The sequence below is a fragment of the Crocodylus siamensis genome, chromosome 3 (genome assembly GCF_052110815.1).
Source record: "Crocodylus siamensis isolate JL-2025a chromosome 3, ASM5211081v1, whole genome shotgun sequence".
NCBI lineage: Eukaryota > Metazoa > Chordata > Crocodylia > Crocodylidae > Crocodylus > Crocodylus siamensis.
This window is the reverse complement of record NC_143397.1, coordinates 132,149,257-132,165,508: the sequence shown is the minus strand read 5'-3', so window position 1 is coordinate 132,165,508 and position 16,252 is coordinate 132,149,257. Positions and strand designations below refer to the sequence as shown.

The following is a 16,252-nucleotide window of genomic DNA, read 5'->3' as shown; positions in this document are numbered from 1 at the left end:
CTATGGAAGAAAGAGACTTGGGGGTCATCATTGACCACAAGATGAACATGAGCCTCCAATGCGATGCTGCAGCTAGTAAAGCAACCAAAATGCTGGCTTGCATCCATAGATGCTTCTCAAGCAAATCTCGGGATGTCATTCTCCCCTTGTACTTGGCCTTGGTGAGGCCGCAGCTGGAGTACTGCATCCAGTTTTGGGCTCTGCAATTCAAAAAGGATGTGGAGAAGCTTGAGAGAGTCTAGAGAAGAGCCACGTGCATGATCAGAGGTCAGGAAAACAGACCTTATAACGACAGGCTGAGAACCAGGGGGCTCTTAGCCTGGAAAAGTGCAGGCTCAGGGGTGACCTGATGGCCACCTATAAGTTTATCGGGGTGTTCACCAGGATCTGGGGGAATGTTTGTTCACCAGAGCACCCCAAGGGATGACGAGGTCGAATGGTTATAAAATCCTGTGAGACCATTTCAGACTGGACATGAGGAAGAATTTCTTTACTGTCCGAGCCCCCAAGGTCTGGAACAGTCTGCCATCGGAGGTGGTTCAAGCACCTACTCTGAACACCTTTAAGAGTAAACTGGATGCTTATCTTGCTGGGATCCTATGACCCCAGCTGACTTCCTGCCCTTTGGGCAGGGGGCTGGACTCAATGATCTTCTGAGGTCCTTTCCAGCCCTAATGTCTATGAAATCTATGAAAGGGCATTGGGGATACACAGGGCACAATGTGGTTGACCTTATTGTGTTAGCCAAACTCTCTAACTGATCCCATTGCCTCTCTCCTTGAAGCACCAGTGAGACTCTTCACTTTTACACCCTCCCCACAAAACATCTCATCAAAACCTAATACTTTTCTCCTAGACTTCCAGCAGGTTTCATTCACTGCAGTGTTTGTGAGTCAAACCTCAGGCAATTTGGGGGCTGTGACCTGGAATTTGATCTTTTGTCTATTTTTTGGTTACAGTCAGTGGGAAGGCCAAATCCTGTTTCACCCTTAAGGAACATAAGTGGCACTTGTGTAACTGCTTATGTGCAATTTTTTGGCACTCTCACAATTTTATCTTGTATTTCCACTTCCGTAGTTGTGTTTGCCCTGCGCTTTCCTCATGCTCAGAAGACTGCAGTTTGTTCATATCTGCTTTGAGATGGATTAGAATTTCCTGGGAGCATGCAGTTGAAGAAAAACTATGACCAGAAACTGGGTGGAGGCCGGGAAAGACCTTTAGGCACAAGACACCCTACAACAGGGCTCATCAACATACAAGCTGCTGGCTGAACCTGCCTTGCAGAGCTTGGGGGCTTCAGTGGTGTATTGGTGGCAGGGGGCTTTGGAAGGATTCTGGTGGCAAGGGACTTTGTCTACATGTGCACCAGGGCCTGGCAGCAAGAAGCTGCTGCCATGCCACAGCCAAGACGCAGGGAGAAGCAGCATCAGGGAAAAGGAGCAGTGATGACCGGCTCCAAAACATTGCTGAGAATGACAGGATGCCACAGGTAAAAAAAAAGGGATACAAGAGCGCTGTCCATGCCCTGCCAGTGCAGTGACAGAGAAGTAATTCATTAAAAAATATTAAAAGGATCTTAGAAAGAGAACCATGCCGTAGTTACTACACAGGATGGCCAAACTCCCCAAAGTTTTTGCTAATTTGACCTAGGGGGAAAAATGCCTTCCTGACCCCAAATCTAGTGATTGGTATGATCCTGTGTGGAAGAGTATCCAGGAACACTGGCTTTCTCAGGAAAGACTGTTTTCAGGACAGTGACTGTTTTATTTGTATTTCCAAGCCAGACATTCACATACTCTGATATTTTCGATGCTTATCTTAACATTAGCAAACAAAATTTGGAAATGTGGTCATAACTGGAGACAATGGGTCAGATTCATACTTGTTAACATAAATGAAGTTGGGAAATTTCTGCTTCTTACAACAGCTTGTGACCCTGAAGCAATTTACTTAAGAAATGGGAAGTGTAATAGGTTTAATTTTAACTAAACATTATGAGAGCGATCTATGAAGCTCCCGAGGAGACATCTTGCTCTGTTGGTGGATCTAGGATTTAGAAAAGTGGGCTACAGTAGGTGTGGCAGATCATCGCATACCTCGTTTCATTGCACTTCGCTTTATTGCGCTTCGCAGATATTGCCTTTTTTTTTTACAAATTGAAGGTTTGTGGCAACCCTGCTTCAAGCAAGTCTATCGGTGCCATTTTTCCATCGGCGCCATTTTTCCAACAGCAATTGCTCACTTCGTGTCTCTGTCACATTTTGGTAATTCTCGCAATATTTCAAACTTTTTCATTATTATTATATTTGTTATGGTGATCTGTGATCTTTGATGTTACTATTGTAATTGTTTTGGGGCGCCACGAACCGCGCCCATGTAAGACGGCGAACTTAATCGATAAATGTTGTGTGTGTTCTGACTGCTCCACCGACTGGCCATTCCCCTGTCTCTCTCCCTCTCCTCAGGCCTCCCTATTCCCTGAGACACAACAATATTGAAATTAGGCCAATTAATAACTCTACAATGGCCTCTAAGTGTTCAAGTGAAAGGAAGAGTCGCATGTCTCTCACTTTAAATCAAAAGCTAGAAATTATTAAGCTTAGTGAGGAAGGCATGTTGAAAGCCGAGACAGGCCGAAAGCTAGGCCTCTTGCGTCAAACAGTTAGCCAAGTTGTGAATGCAAAGGAAAAGTTCTTGAAGGAAATTAAAAGTGCTACTCCAGTGAACACATGAATGATAAGAAAGCGAAACAGTCTTATTGCTGATATGGAGAAAGTTTTAGTGGTCTGGATACAAGATCAAACCAGCCACAACTGGTTCCCTTAAGCCAAAGCCTAATCCAGACCAAGGCCCTAACTCTCTTCAATTCTATGAAGGCTGAGAGAGGTGAGGAAGCTGCAGAAGAAAAGTTTGAAGCTAGCAGAGGTTGGTTCATGAGGTTTAAGGAAAGAAGCCGTCTCCATAACATAAAAGTACAAGGTGAAGCAGCAAGTGCTGATGTAGAAGCTGCAGCAAGTTATCCAGAAGATCTAGCTAAGATAATTGATCAAGGTGGCTACACTAAACAACAGATTTTCAATGTAGACGAAACAGCCTTATATTGGAAGAAGATGCCATCTAGGACTTTCATAGCTAGAGAGGAGGAGTCAATGTCTGGCTTCAAAGCTTCAAAGGACAGGCTGACTCTCTTGTTAGGGGCTAATGCAGCTGGTAACTTTAAGTTGAAGCCAATGCTCATTTACCATTCCGAAAATCCTAGGGCCCTTAAGAATTATGCTAAATCTACTTTGCCTGTGCTCTATAAATGGATGACAGCACATCTGTTTACAACATGGTTTACTGAATATTTTAAGCCCGCTGTTGAGACCTACTGCTCAGAAAAAAAGATTCCTTTCAAAATATTACTGCTCATTGACAACGTACCTGGTCACCCAAGAGCTCTGATGGAGATGTACAACAAGATTAATGTTGTTTTCATGCCTGCTAACATGACATCCATTCTGCAGCCCATGGCTCAAGGAGAAATTTTGACTTTCAAGTCTTATTATTTAAGAAATACATTTCATAAGGCTATTGCTGCCATAGATAGTGATTCCTCTGATGGATCTGGGCAAAGTAAATTGAAAACCTTCTGGAAAGGATTCACCATTCTAGATGCCATTCAGAACATTCATGCTTCATGGGAGGAGGTCAAAATATCAACATTAACAGGACTTTGGAAGAAGTTGATTCCAACCCTCATGGATGACTTTGAGGGGTTCAAGACTTCAGTGGAGGAAGTAACTGCAGATGTGGTGGAAATAGCAAGAGAACTAGAATTAGAAGTGGAGCCTGAAGATGTGACTGAATTGCTGCAATCTCATGATAAAACTTTAACGGATGAGGAGTTGCTTCTTATGGATAAGCAAAGAAAGTAGTTTCTTGAGATGGAATCTACTCCTGGTGAAGATGCTGTGAACATTGTTGAAATGACAACAAAGGATTTAAAATATTACATAAACTGAGTTGATGAAGCAGCAGCAGGGTTTGAGAGGATTGACTCAAATTTTGAAAGCAGTTCTACTGTGGGTAAAATGCTATCAAACAGCATTGCATGCTACAGAGAAATCTTTCGTGAAAGGAAGAGTCAATCGATGCAGCAAACTCCATTGTTGTCTTATTTTAAGAAATTGCCACAGCCACCCCAGCCTTCAGCAACCACCACCCTGATCAGTCAGCAGCCATCAACATCGAGGCAAGACCCTCCACCAGCAAAAAGATTATGACTCGCTTATTGCGGTGGTCTGGAACCAAACCCGCAATATCTCCGAGGTATGCCTGTATAAAACAGCACATATTTTTCTCCAGTTAAAGAGAAACTAGATGTTTACTAATATGCTAGGGGGCAAACACTAACTTATTCACTTTAAGATCAAAGCAAAAAGAAATATAACTACTAATTTGCTAGATTATATATGAAGTTTTAAAAAAACACTACAAACTAGGCAAAAAATAGTCAAAATAGTCAAAAGATACTATATCATTAGTTCTGTCGTCATTATAGTTAAATGTATACCTCTTATTCAGATTCATAAAACAATCTCTGGTCTTCTTGTATGTTTTGACAGTGCCTTCTATACTTCATTGTCAGTAATTTCTACATTTGAGTTCATATTAACACACTTGAGTTAAGGTTCTTAGCTAGAGCTAAAAACAGTTTGCAGGGCTGTGAAATAGAAGAGAGACATTACCAGGAACGGCTAAGAGGCAGCAAAAGTTGCAGAAAAGGGAATAGTTTGACTAGTGGAACATTGGGATCATTAAAAAGGATAGAGAGTTATTAACACCTGTGGAGTAGAGAGAGATTAGCTGGAATTAGGCAATTGACAATGAGTCAAGAAGTCAATTGACTCTCTAAGCACTGCCTGAATAGAAATGTCACTGCCCCTCCCATGCAGTTGGTTTTCAAGTTTAGGTGGAGCAGGAATCAAAGAGAAGTGCAAAAGCACCACTGCACTCCCTTCTAGATCAACTCCTGTCCTGCCCTGAGCTGACTACTCCACAGCCAATACAACTACTTCTCTGTAAGACAGTTTGATCCTGGGACTCTCAGAAACTGCTTTCTACTTCATTTTTACATACTTTATATAAAAAAGTGAAAAGTGGGTATGAAATTGTATCTTGGGGGAATTCTATTTAGTAGCATTTTTACAACGCACTACAAATTGTAAGGCAGTGTAGAAACAGGCCTGAGAAATAGCGGTATCTCTGTGTAGCTGTAGACATAACAATCATTTGAAGATGGGCAATGAAAAAAGAAGGGTGGGCTACTCTAAATATTGCGGTACTTTCTAAATTATGGTTAAAACCTATGCTTTAAAACTCATACTATCATGTGGCACAGACCATTTAGAGCACCCGGCACCTAATCAAATAATTTTTTAATGTGCTCTTTTTAAAAATGATACAGTATTTGGAAGCCCTCTCTTGTACCTTCATAGACTGAAATCACAAGACCTTAGAAGCTGAAGATGGCAAAGATCTATTAAGTCATTAGTCTCCTCCTTGCCACTACATGGTCATTCCCTGCAGTTTATCCTTCACTGATTTTATTTTTAATAGTTTAAGCAATGGGGTTCATTGTTGTGATGAAAAAATGCTGAGTTTTATTAAAACACATTGGCTAGATCAGGGGTTATCAACTGAGGGTACGTGGGGGGTACTTGGGAAGCCCCCCAGGAGGGTACGTGGAAGTGGAGCAGAGAAGCAGGAACACTTTTGGTTTTGCCAAAAGTGGCACTTCTGTGTTTGCTGCTGGCGCTTCTGGTTTCGCTGCAGTTCCCCCCTCCCCCTCTCAACTGGGGTGCCATCCAGCCCATGGGACTACCAATGGGTCCACAAAATTGGTGGCAGGAGAGCAATGACATTGTTTTCCCAGCACCACATTTCTGGACTCACGAGCAGCCCAGGCCTTGCACACTGGATTAGGTACCTGACTCCAGTGCACAGGGGATATCTAGGCCCTAGGGGCCAATCACAGAGCACGGGGGCAGGCGGAAGTGGTGCCTGGACTCTGGGGACCAACCCCGATGGGAGGGGGCAGCACTGGGCCCCTGGCACATGGGGTTGGGAGAGGGCAGTGCCAGACTGCCAGAACCTAATCCTGGTGCACTGGGGACGGAAGGATGGGGGGGAGGGGGAAGGCCTGCTACCTGGCACATGGGGATCAATCTGGCCTGTGGACCAGCTCCATCCCACTCATCTGGTCCTTGGGCCCAAAAGGGCTACTGCAGGAAATTAATGAGGGCTGAAGAAAGCAGGATGGGGCAATGTCACCTGAGAGTGCTGTGTAGCAAAGGCCAATGACAGTCAACACTCTAATCCTGTTTTTAATTCATCCAGAACAATATTAAAGAAGAGACCAAAGCATGTTGTGTTCCCAGCAGTTCAGACACTCAGCTCTGTGCATCTATGCTGGATTGCTTTGCTAAGTATGGATTTTTAAAGGAAAATTACTTCCTAACTCATCAGTTCTATTGACTGCAGGCTGTTGTTCTGCTTTCAACTTGTCTTATAAAGGGGAGTTATGGACAGTTGGTTTTAGGTTCCAATTTACTGTCTCCACAAGATACCTCTTTTGGGAGGAAGTTGCTACAATCATTACAAAGAAATGATCTTCTATGCGTACTGCTCATAGTATCCACATTCTTTTTTTGACTGTCTTTCATGTAGGACTGGGAAAAAGGATGTACAACAGGGAAAAATAAACACCAGTAATTCTGTACATTGTCATTTCCTCTTCTCCCATCCTACAGCCCATCCTTGTTTCAAGGAAGGATGCTAATCCTAATAGTCAGGCTTTGTTTGTTTGTTTGTTCTTTAGCCAGAGACAGGAAGGGAGGCTGGATGAGGAATTCTAATTTTCATGTCCTTGCTTCCTGGCAGGCAGAGTTTTGCAAAGTCAAATGTAACCGTCTACCTTTTAGGATGGAAGAAGAGGACTGTGCAACCTGGTTATAAATGCCATCTTTGTGGTTTATGACACGAAAAGCAAAAAACGAATACAAAGGAAGAATAACCTTTTCACATTTTGTTTTGGGGTGAGGACCTGTGGGTATCTTTTAATCTCCTTCATGTAGAGATACACCAAACTGCAAGCCAGAGCATTATTACACAATGGGAGCAATTATTCAGCATAGTACAAGCAGATCTAGCTTGTTGCCCTTCTGATCTTTGAGTATCAAAGCTTTTTGTTTTCTGCCTTGTGTTTCCAGGAGGCCTGCTTTTAAAACTTTGACCTCTGGGACTATTCTGACACAGCATCATGAAAGGCCAAGTTCATTCTTCACACAACTAGACACTCTACTGATTTCCTCTCATCTTCACTAACAAAGCTGACAGCAGAGACTGACCTTGAAATCTGTGTCAAACTTCTGGGCAAGTTCTTGGTTACCTGAAGGACATTTTTGTCAGTCTTTTTCATTTGGCTAAATACTTGTTTTATTAAAAAACCGTGGTGGTCCTGTTTGATTCCTGTTTCTTTAAGTAGAAATTAACAAAAACTCTTCCATTTCCATTTTTTCCCAAAGATATTAGGAATGATGAAGGCTTTTTGTCTAAAAAATGTTGTTATTGGCAGGCTTGAGCAGAAAGTTGTTTTTATTTAAAGTCATTACTAGAACTGGATAAAATTATCTTCTTTGTACATTTAAAAATGTTGATTGTTAATTCCCTGACCTTCTAATGACACACAGAAAAAATATCAACACATACAACTAAAGAGAAATTACTCACATAGGTTATGGTTTTTAAAAGGATATATTATTTTAAAAACCTTATCAGTTGTCACAAATGCTGTTGTAAACTGATACAAGTCTGCCAAAATCAGCCTACATTTTTGAAGAAATTGGTCCACTACATTATCATGGTGACACAAGTTGAAATTTTGCAACATTGGGACACAAACTTCCAAGTCCAGTATCAGCACTGAATGTTTCAAATTTGGGTAACTTGTAGGTGAAACAATCTGTTGCAAAATTCTCCCACGTGGGACATTTTTCCCTTCTCCCCTACTCCAAATGCCTCTCCCCAGACAAAATGAAAGCTTCACTGTGAGGTGTGGGTGCTTGCCTCTTCTGAAACAGAAATCAGACTACTTTCATTGAAGTGTCTAAATCCCAGGCTAGTTTCCACTGAGGCAGGTATGAAGTCTTCACTGATTTCAGTGGAAACTGAAGAAAGCTAATCACACATCATTTGAACACTCTGTTTCTGTTTCTCCAACCATGTCTTTTTTACAAATCTAAGAGGTGTTGGTTATGGCTTCTTTTTGCAGTTGTGTCAAAACTCTTAACACAATGTTTTGCATTAAGCCATTCTAAAGCTATAACTATGGGTACGGGCAAAAGTTTTTTACATCCAGGGTGTGTCAACATGTGCCCCTGACTGCACAGTTGGTATGGCACAGTCATTTAGTACTTGCTTTAGTTTGCACAGTACCCACTGGTACTACGCAGTCCCAGTGGTGCACAGGTTGTTTCTGACCCTACATTGCCATAGCAACAAGCTACGGTGACGTAGTAGCAGTGTCACTGTTGGTGCCCACTGATGCTATGGTGATGTAGCATCTCATGTAGATGTGCCCTCTGTCTATAATCATGCAGCTTACTTTAAGCCATTTGATCATAGTTTGGGATGGACATATGCAGATGTTTGCTAGTGCTATGAGCTGAGCCAGGGACCTGGTATAAGTAATGTGGGGTGAGAGATGGGCAGGTGGGATCGGAGTGGGGGCTAGTAGGTCTGCGGGGGAAAGGGGAGGTTGGTGGGTCCAGGGGAGTTGCCTGTCCAGGGGTGGGTGTCAGGGAGCTAAAAATAACTTGGTCAGGGTATAGGAGGGTAGGAAGAGTGTAACTCCAAGGCTGGGGTAAGCACCTAGGGCTGCATTCCAAATGTGTACAGACATTCGATAGATCAAAATAATCCAGGGGTGGGCAAGTATTTGGGCCTGTGAGCTACATATGGAGTTCTGGTGAGCTGTCAAGGGCTGGGTCAGCCTTGTTGACCCAGCCAGGGGCCTTCAGACTTGGGTTTGACATTTATGCTTAACTCAAGCTATATGCTTAGCTTGAATTGTGGTTGAGACATGCACCCAGTGAAAGGAGCAGATGGAAAAATACTGTCCCTGACTTAAAACAACTTGGGAACTTAGCTAACTAAATTGAATAAATATAGCCTGGGGAAAAGAGGAACAGTCAGAGCAAGACCTACCTGCACCTAAGAATGAAAAAAATCACTTCAGAATAGAAAATTCCAGTTAAAGGTAACTATACCTGGCAAACAGATGAAAGATTAAGAGGAAGGCGTAATCTAATTTTATATATTAGAAAATGAAAGCTATATGGTATATAAAGAGAGGTGAGAGAGCGTACCCTTCCCAACACTCCTGGAGGAAGCCTGAAGAGATCCTGTCATTGTTCCAAGATCCTGCATCAACATCAGACGTGGAAGCCAGAAGCCCCCAGACAAGAACTCAGTCCGACCAACCAGTGAAGTTGTGTTCATGATATTATAGGTTGGTGAGCATTTGCTTTGACTAGCTACAGTTCTAAATTTTAACTGCTTATTACTGCTTCAATTCTTATTAGAGCTGTATATATTAGGGTTCAAGAAACTTGCTTTTAGTTTAGGACAACCATTTCTTAGTGTCCTTGCTTGGTATAAGACACATTATAGCATCAGGGGAAGCAACAGCCCCCATCCCCAGGTCTCCCATCATGCAACAGCTCACTAAAACTCCCTAAGCAGCCCCCTCCCGTCCACCTGGCCACACTTGCTGCTTGCGTAGGTCCTGGCCAGTCTCCATGGGGAACCTGGGATCATGGGGCAGTGACAGCACAGGGCCAGAGCCCAGGGCAGAGCTGCGGTCCATCCCCTGCATGCCTTTGCCTGCAGAACCAGTGCCTATCACAGAGGCATGTGGGCAGCAGATCACAGCTCTGCGCTGTGCTCAGCTGGGATAGGGCTGGAACCTGGGGGAGCAGAATCTGGGAGTGGGATGGGTGGGTAGGTGGGACCAGGATTGGGTGGGGCCCAGCTCTGCACTGTCACTGCCCTGTGATCCCAGCCCCCAGCCCTGCCTGCCTGCCCATCCTGCTCCCGGATGCTGCACCCCAGATTTTATCCCTGGCCCCATCCCAGCTGCGTGTGGACCAGTGCTGTGATTTGCTGCCCACACATCCTTGTGACAGGCACTGATTCTGTAGGCAGGGGCATACAGGGAGCAGACTGCAGTTCTGCCTCAGGCCCCAGCCCCGTGCTGTCACTGCCCCAATCTTGGGGTCTCCATGTGAACTGGCTGGGACCCATGCAGGCAGGGTGCATGGCCAGGTGGATGGGCTGGGGCTGTGGATGGGTGGGGAGCTGCATCTGGGGCAGCGGCCAGCCAGGATCTTGGCGTGGTTACAGTGTGGGGCCAGGGCTGGGGCAGAGCTGCAATCCACTCCCTGCGCAAACCTTCCCGTGAAACCCACACCTGTTGCAGGGGTGTGCAGGGAGCAGATCGCAGTCTGCCTCAGTCCCGTGCTGTCACTGCCGCATGATCCCATGTCATAATCCCAGCCTCACCCACCTGTCCCGCTCCTGAACACTGCTACCTGCTCACCCATAGCCCCATTCCATCTGCCCAGTCATGTGCCCTGCCCACACATCCAGCCCCCAGCAGTGGGTGCAGGACAGATGGGCCAGAGTGATTGGGTAGCAGGGCTGGATTCAGTGGTGCTGAAAGGAGCTGATGCTATCGGGGCTGCCAGGAAGCGAGTCTGACCAGAGCGCCACTCTAACCCTACTGCGTGCCTGGGAGTGGTGGGACTGGCTACATGCTCCATGGCACAAGCTGCCCCTTCTGCCTGGGCTGGGCGGGACCGAAGGACCTGCCATGGAGCAGACAAAATCCCTTCGTGGGCTGGATCCAGCCCGTGGGTCATATTTTGCCCACCCTGGGCTAATCTGTTCCCAGACTAAGTCAGTTTACCCAGCTCTGCTCATGCTAGCTCCAGATCCAGGCTAAGGACAGAAGCTGTATTTATCTCTGGACACAGTATGCCCGTATTTGTTTTGGAATAAAAATGTCCCAGTGTTGGTATGTACACACCTTGCCCTTCCAATCAAAGTTTAGTGAGTGGCTGAATGTACTGTCATTTTTCTGCAATTGATTCAATGAAGCATGTGGTAGGCCAGAAGAGGGCACCCCTGAGCTAAGTCCCCTGCCTCATTGCACCCAGCCAAAAACCAAGCCTCGGATGCTGTCTCAGGGGTGCCAACTTCTGGCCAACCCCTTTCCTGGAGCACATCTGCAAGCCTGGGGTAGTGCTGCCACCACCTGGACTCAGGTCTTTGTTTGGGCCCTGTGCCACTCGGGATACACAGGCCCTATAGACCTAGGGGTTGCTTAAGCTCAGCAGGATTTATCTAAGTGCTTCTTATGGCCTGAAGCATGGAACGTAGTCAAATGAGTGAAGGGAGCAAGGAGGCCTGCCCAATCCCTCCCTTGTATCACAAGGCGGTTATATCGGATAGCTTTATTGGATAGAGAGGGTAGGCATGGGGAGGGGTACAAGTCAGAGAAGTAGCAAAAGAAAATCCCAGGGAAAACAGAAAGAGCTTGGTAGCCTTTTGCTATGTTTCTAGTTCACTTCATCCTACATTACTAGCTAAAATTCAGGTAAGTTACTCACAAGTGTCATCCAGAGGCTGAGTTTCCTCTGGAGGCAGGCACTGTGTGAGTGCGTTCCAAGATGTTTCTCCTCCCTCTCCCAAGATGGAGGGACCCTTAAATAACTACCTATAAGTTTATCAGGGGTGACCACCAGGATCTGGAGGAATGTTTGTTCACCAGAGCGCCCCAAGGGATGACTAGGTCGAATGGTCACAAACTCCTGCAAGACCATTTCAGGCTGGACATAAGGAAGAATTTCTTTACTGTTCGAGCCCCCAAGGTCTGGAACAGTCTGCCGGCGGAGGTGGTTCAAGCACCTACATTGAACACCTTCAAGAGTAAATTGGATGCTTATCTTGCTGGGATCCTATGACCCCAGCTGACTTCCTGCCCTTTGGGCAGGGGCTGGACTCGATGATCTCCCGAGGTCCCTTCCAGCCCTAATGTCTATGAAATCTATGAAACTTATCTGACCTCATCCTTTGGACCCAACCACAAACCAGTATTTTCAGACCATGGCTGATGCTGGTTGGTTAGTTTAAAAAACGTCAGCACCCTTAGGTGAGAGTTCAGAGTTACATAGGAGAGATGCAAGTGCATTCAGCACCCAGTTTGTAACCAGAGTAGGGGGTTTTAGTCTGTAGCCCTATATCTATGAGCTAGGCAGGCAGAGAGATTTATTCTTCCACAATGCAATCCCAGGATAACTGTTCAGCTATATTTTGCAATGCCCCAGGATAACCTGTTAGTATATCTTGTCCTATGAATCCTTTTAGGATTTATCCCAGGACAACAGACATGGGCATCTGAATGATTGCACTTGGTCTCAGGCAGGGTTCGAATTACATTCTGACTCTTGTGGGGGTCTGCAGTGGTGGCACCTGGAAGAAGTCACTGCCACTGTCTGAAGTGTGGAGCAGTGGGTCAGAGCGGCTTTCGTCTCTTATGGGGGAGCTCTTGTTTCTTATTGGGGAGGGCTCAGCCCCCCCGAGCTCCCCTGTAATTTGAACCTTGTTCCCTGGATAAAATGGTTTGTCCCAGGAAAAATGTAATGCTTGTTTGTAGACATAGAACCAGTACAGCGTGCTAGCATAGTCCTATGCCCGGGCTAGTAAGCTGTACTTCTGCAGAACTAACTTAGCCCTGGTACAGTGCTGTGTTAATGTGGCTGCTGCTTCTGGTTTTAGAGCTAGAACATGCAGCGCTATCCTGTGTATCTCTGCACAGTGATGCCTTGCTCCACAGAGACATGCCATTAAACCTAAATTTAGCAAAACATTTAAGCAAATACTGAAGTCTCATTGAAGTGAAAGTAAAGTACATGGCACATCATAACCTTTGTGCATTCACAGGGGACATGATGGAATAAACTGAAGCTGAATTTAGAATGCAGTAGATGGCATATTTTTGTTACCCTGTTAAGCTGGAATGACATAAAAGAATGGTGTTATCACTGAGAGCAAATAATAGTCATGACAAAACCCCCCCCCATGGTATCCAAGACAGAAAACCATAAATGTTATAGATCTTCAACTCTTACATGGGGACCGGCAGTGCCCTCCAGAAACCAAGGAAAACAAAGCAATTTAACTGATTCCCTTTCCCTTAATAGTTAATCCCTCATTGCCTTCATCAGAATAATGGTATGAAGAGCAGAAATGTGGCTTCAGTCAGGAAGTCTTATTCTCTAAAGAATAACTATTAGGCTCCTGCTTCAACTACTGTATGCTTTTGTTTAATTTTACCTACTAGATAATTGTAAACAGTTACTTAGACAATATGGCAGATTTAAGTAAAATATAAACAGAAATCTGAAGGTCTGATTCTGAATTCACTTATATCCCTATTATTCAGGAATTAACACCCTTGAATTTACTGGTGTTCAAGCAATGCAGGAACAAGCCATAAGACTTTGCAAATTGCCAACTTGGTGCCATGCACACAAGCATTTCTTACCTTTATCAAAGATTTCCTTCAGAACGCCTCGTTTTATAAGCTCTTCCCTGCTTTGCCTCATTGATATCTTTCTTTCCAACGCTACAACAAAAAGACAGAGGTAGATATAATTACAAAAATAAAGGTAATTTTAAAAGACTGTGTGCCCTTTATAGTTTTTATTTACTGTATACTGTTTGCCCCACTGAAATCCATGGTAAAACTCTCATTTGTATCTGAAAGGAAGGACCATTATAACTCCATAGATTTCTACTGGCTGTCATGACATGGCTGTTGATACGTGTTGATCCAGAAAGACCTCTATATACACTCCTATACTCCTTCTGCTTTCCTAAAGACAAATAGCATTAATACGCTTCTAAATAGCAACTGAATAGCATTAAACTGTGGAGCCTTCCTATGCCAGACAAGACCAGACAGTATGATAAGCTTGGTCCTTGGCTCCTCCAGGGCCTGGACCTGTACCTTTGAAGTCAATGGGAGTTGTCACTAACTTCAGTGAGAAAAGAACAGGCTCTTACAGCACAGTATAGGACACATTTGTTTGTACAGGCATTTCCTCAACAGAGGAAGTGATATTTAGGCTGGTATAATACCTTCTTCCTAAGGATGACTTCCCCAGAAAAGTTGACATGTGGACCACCATTCATAAGAGGACATCAATGTTGTGTCCAGGCCTCAAACGGAAATAAATCTGTGAGACTCCATTTAAAGTCAAGGAAGATTCACTGATTAACACCAGTCAAGGAGCTTGCCCAAAACTAAATAATTATTGTATTTGGTGCCTGGAGACCACAGGCACAGGAGATGAATAGAATTCTAGTGGTTGATTAGTTTAGCACTAATTAAGACAATGTCCAATTAACCAAAACATCACAAAGTAAATATATTCAGGTATGCACTAGAAAGAGAATGAGCAAGGGGCACAGCAAGTGATATGCAGGGGATGTTGAGACTATGTACGCTCTGCAAAAAACAAGGCTCAGCTTGCCAAAAAAGAGGGACTGTCAAGGGCAAATTACTTATGCCATATGCTCCCCTGTCAGATGCAGCACACAGCAAATGAGCAAGGAGGAATGAACTTCAGGATGCCCAAAGCAGATTTAAAATGAACAAGGCTCTAAAATGCTCCCCCACTCCCCACCCTGGCATTTCCTCTGTAAACATGACTATATAGCCCTTTGTGATATTGTCATAGTATCTGGTAGCTGTGTATGAGGGTTATTTCTGAAGAATAGGATAAATAAAATGGTCTAGGATGGTTTAATCATGGAGTATCCTGCCTTGAGCAGTGGGCTGAACTATATGACCTCTTGAAGTCCCTTCTAGCCCTGCTTTTCTATGATTCTGATGTGATGGGCTAGCTGGCAGTGACCTAGCCCAGGGGTTTTGAAAGGGCAAAAGATGATTGGAGGACTTGGGATTCCCTTTCCGCACCCATCAGGCCCCAGAGACCCCCCCCCGTGTCCTGATTAGCCCCTTGGGTCACCTGGAGGGGGATAAAAGGGGAAGCGTGGGCTGACTTGGGGGAGAGACCAGCGAGGGACAAGGAAGGAGCTTCACAGAGCCGGCAGGAGCTGAGCCAGCAGGGCAGAAGCAGTGCCCCGGAAGAGCCTGAAAGAGCAGGACCTGCAGGCAGCAGTGGGACCCTCAGCAGTGCAGCGTGTGGCCAGCAGGAGAGGCTCCCCGCTGGGCTCCAGGATCCCCTACGAGAGGCTGCAGCCAGCAGGAGAGGCTCCCCCCCTGCCTCCAGGAAGGATCTGAGCAGTGACCTGAGGGGTTCCCAGCTCTGCTTCCAGCTCCTCCAATCAGAAGCCAGGCAGCTTGATGTGAGGCTGGGGCTCTGGGAAGATCAAGATCCCTAGCAGACTAGAGCAGTACCACCAGTGGTGGCTGTGTGGCAGTGTTCCTGCTTACCACATGGAAGATCTGGGTTCAAATCCCAGCTGAGGTGGCTGGCTTGGGGTGAGCAAAATAACAAGAAGTAAATCTTCTTGCAGTGGAAAGGGGCAATTGTGTTCCCCTCTCCAGGTACCAAGGCCCTATATTTCCTTGACATTTTGTGTGTTTTTTATATTTCACCAACCCATATTGTTTGTTCTGCTGTTTGTGTTTTATATTTTGTTAACCCTGTTTTTTGTCAATGACTGTAAGTGTCTAACCTTTGTTGAATCTTGCCCCCTTGGGGCATTGTCGTGTCCACTATACCCTCTGATTTATGCCTCTTATGTTCCCAGTATTAAAAGGTATATGGTTAAGTCCCCATTGGTGGTCTGGCTCTGCTCTATAGGGGGAGGAGAGTCCCTACACCTCCCACAGCACTTGTGCACCTGCTTTGATCCCTTCATTTGGAGAGGGGGTACCTCTTGGAGTACCGCCCAGGTTACACTAAGTTCACTGTGTACTTGGAGGACTAGCGAGGTTTATATTGACATACATCTTGTTGAATTTATTTGCTATTACATATGGGTAGTTTGGTGTTTTGTTTTGAGGTAGTGAAGTGCTGTGCTCTAGGGCCTATGATAATCCTGCTTATAGAAAAGGTAATATGTCCCTTAGGAAAGAAATGTTGTTCTGTCCTTTTAAAATAAATATTAGCTT

The 16,252-nt window shown here is 44.9% G+C and overlaps 1 protein-coding gene across 5 annotated transcripts in view; it reads right to left on the bottom strand.

Annotated features, from left to right (window-relative positions):
- PHACTR1 (phosphatase and actin regulator 1) overlaps window positions 1-16,252 on the bottom strand; it is a 470,686-nt gene that overhangs the window by 99,896 nt on the left and 354,538 nt on the right. For all 5 annotated transcript variants that reach the window (XM_090039210.1, XM_090039212.1, XM_090039208.1 and 2 more), the window contains one exon: window positions 13,652-13,732. In XM_090039210.1, coding sequence (XP_089895336.1) covers window positions 13,652-13,732 — 81 coding nt within the window. The remainder of the gene's footprint in view (window positions 1-13,651; window positions 13,733-16,252) is intronic.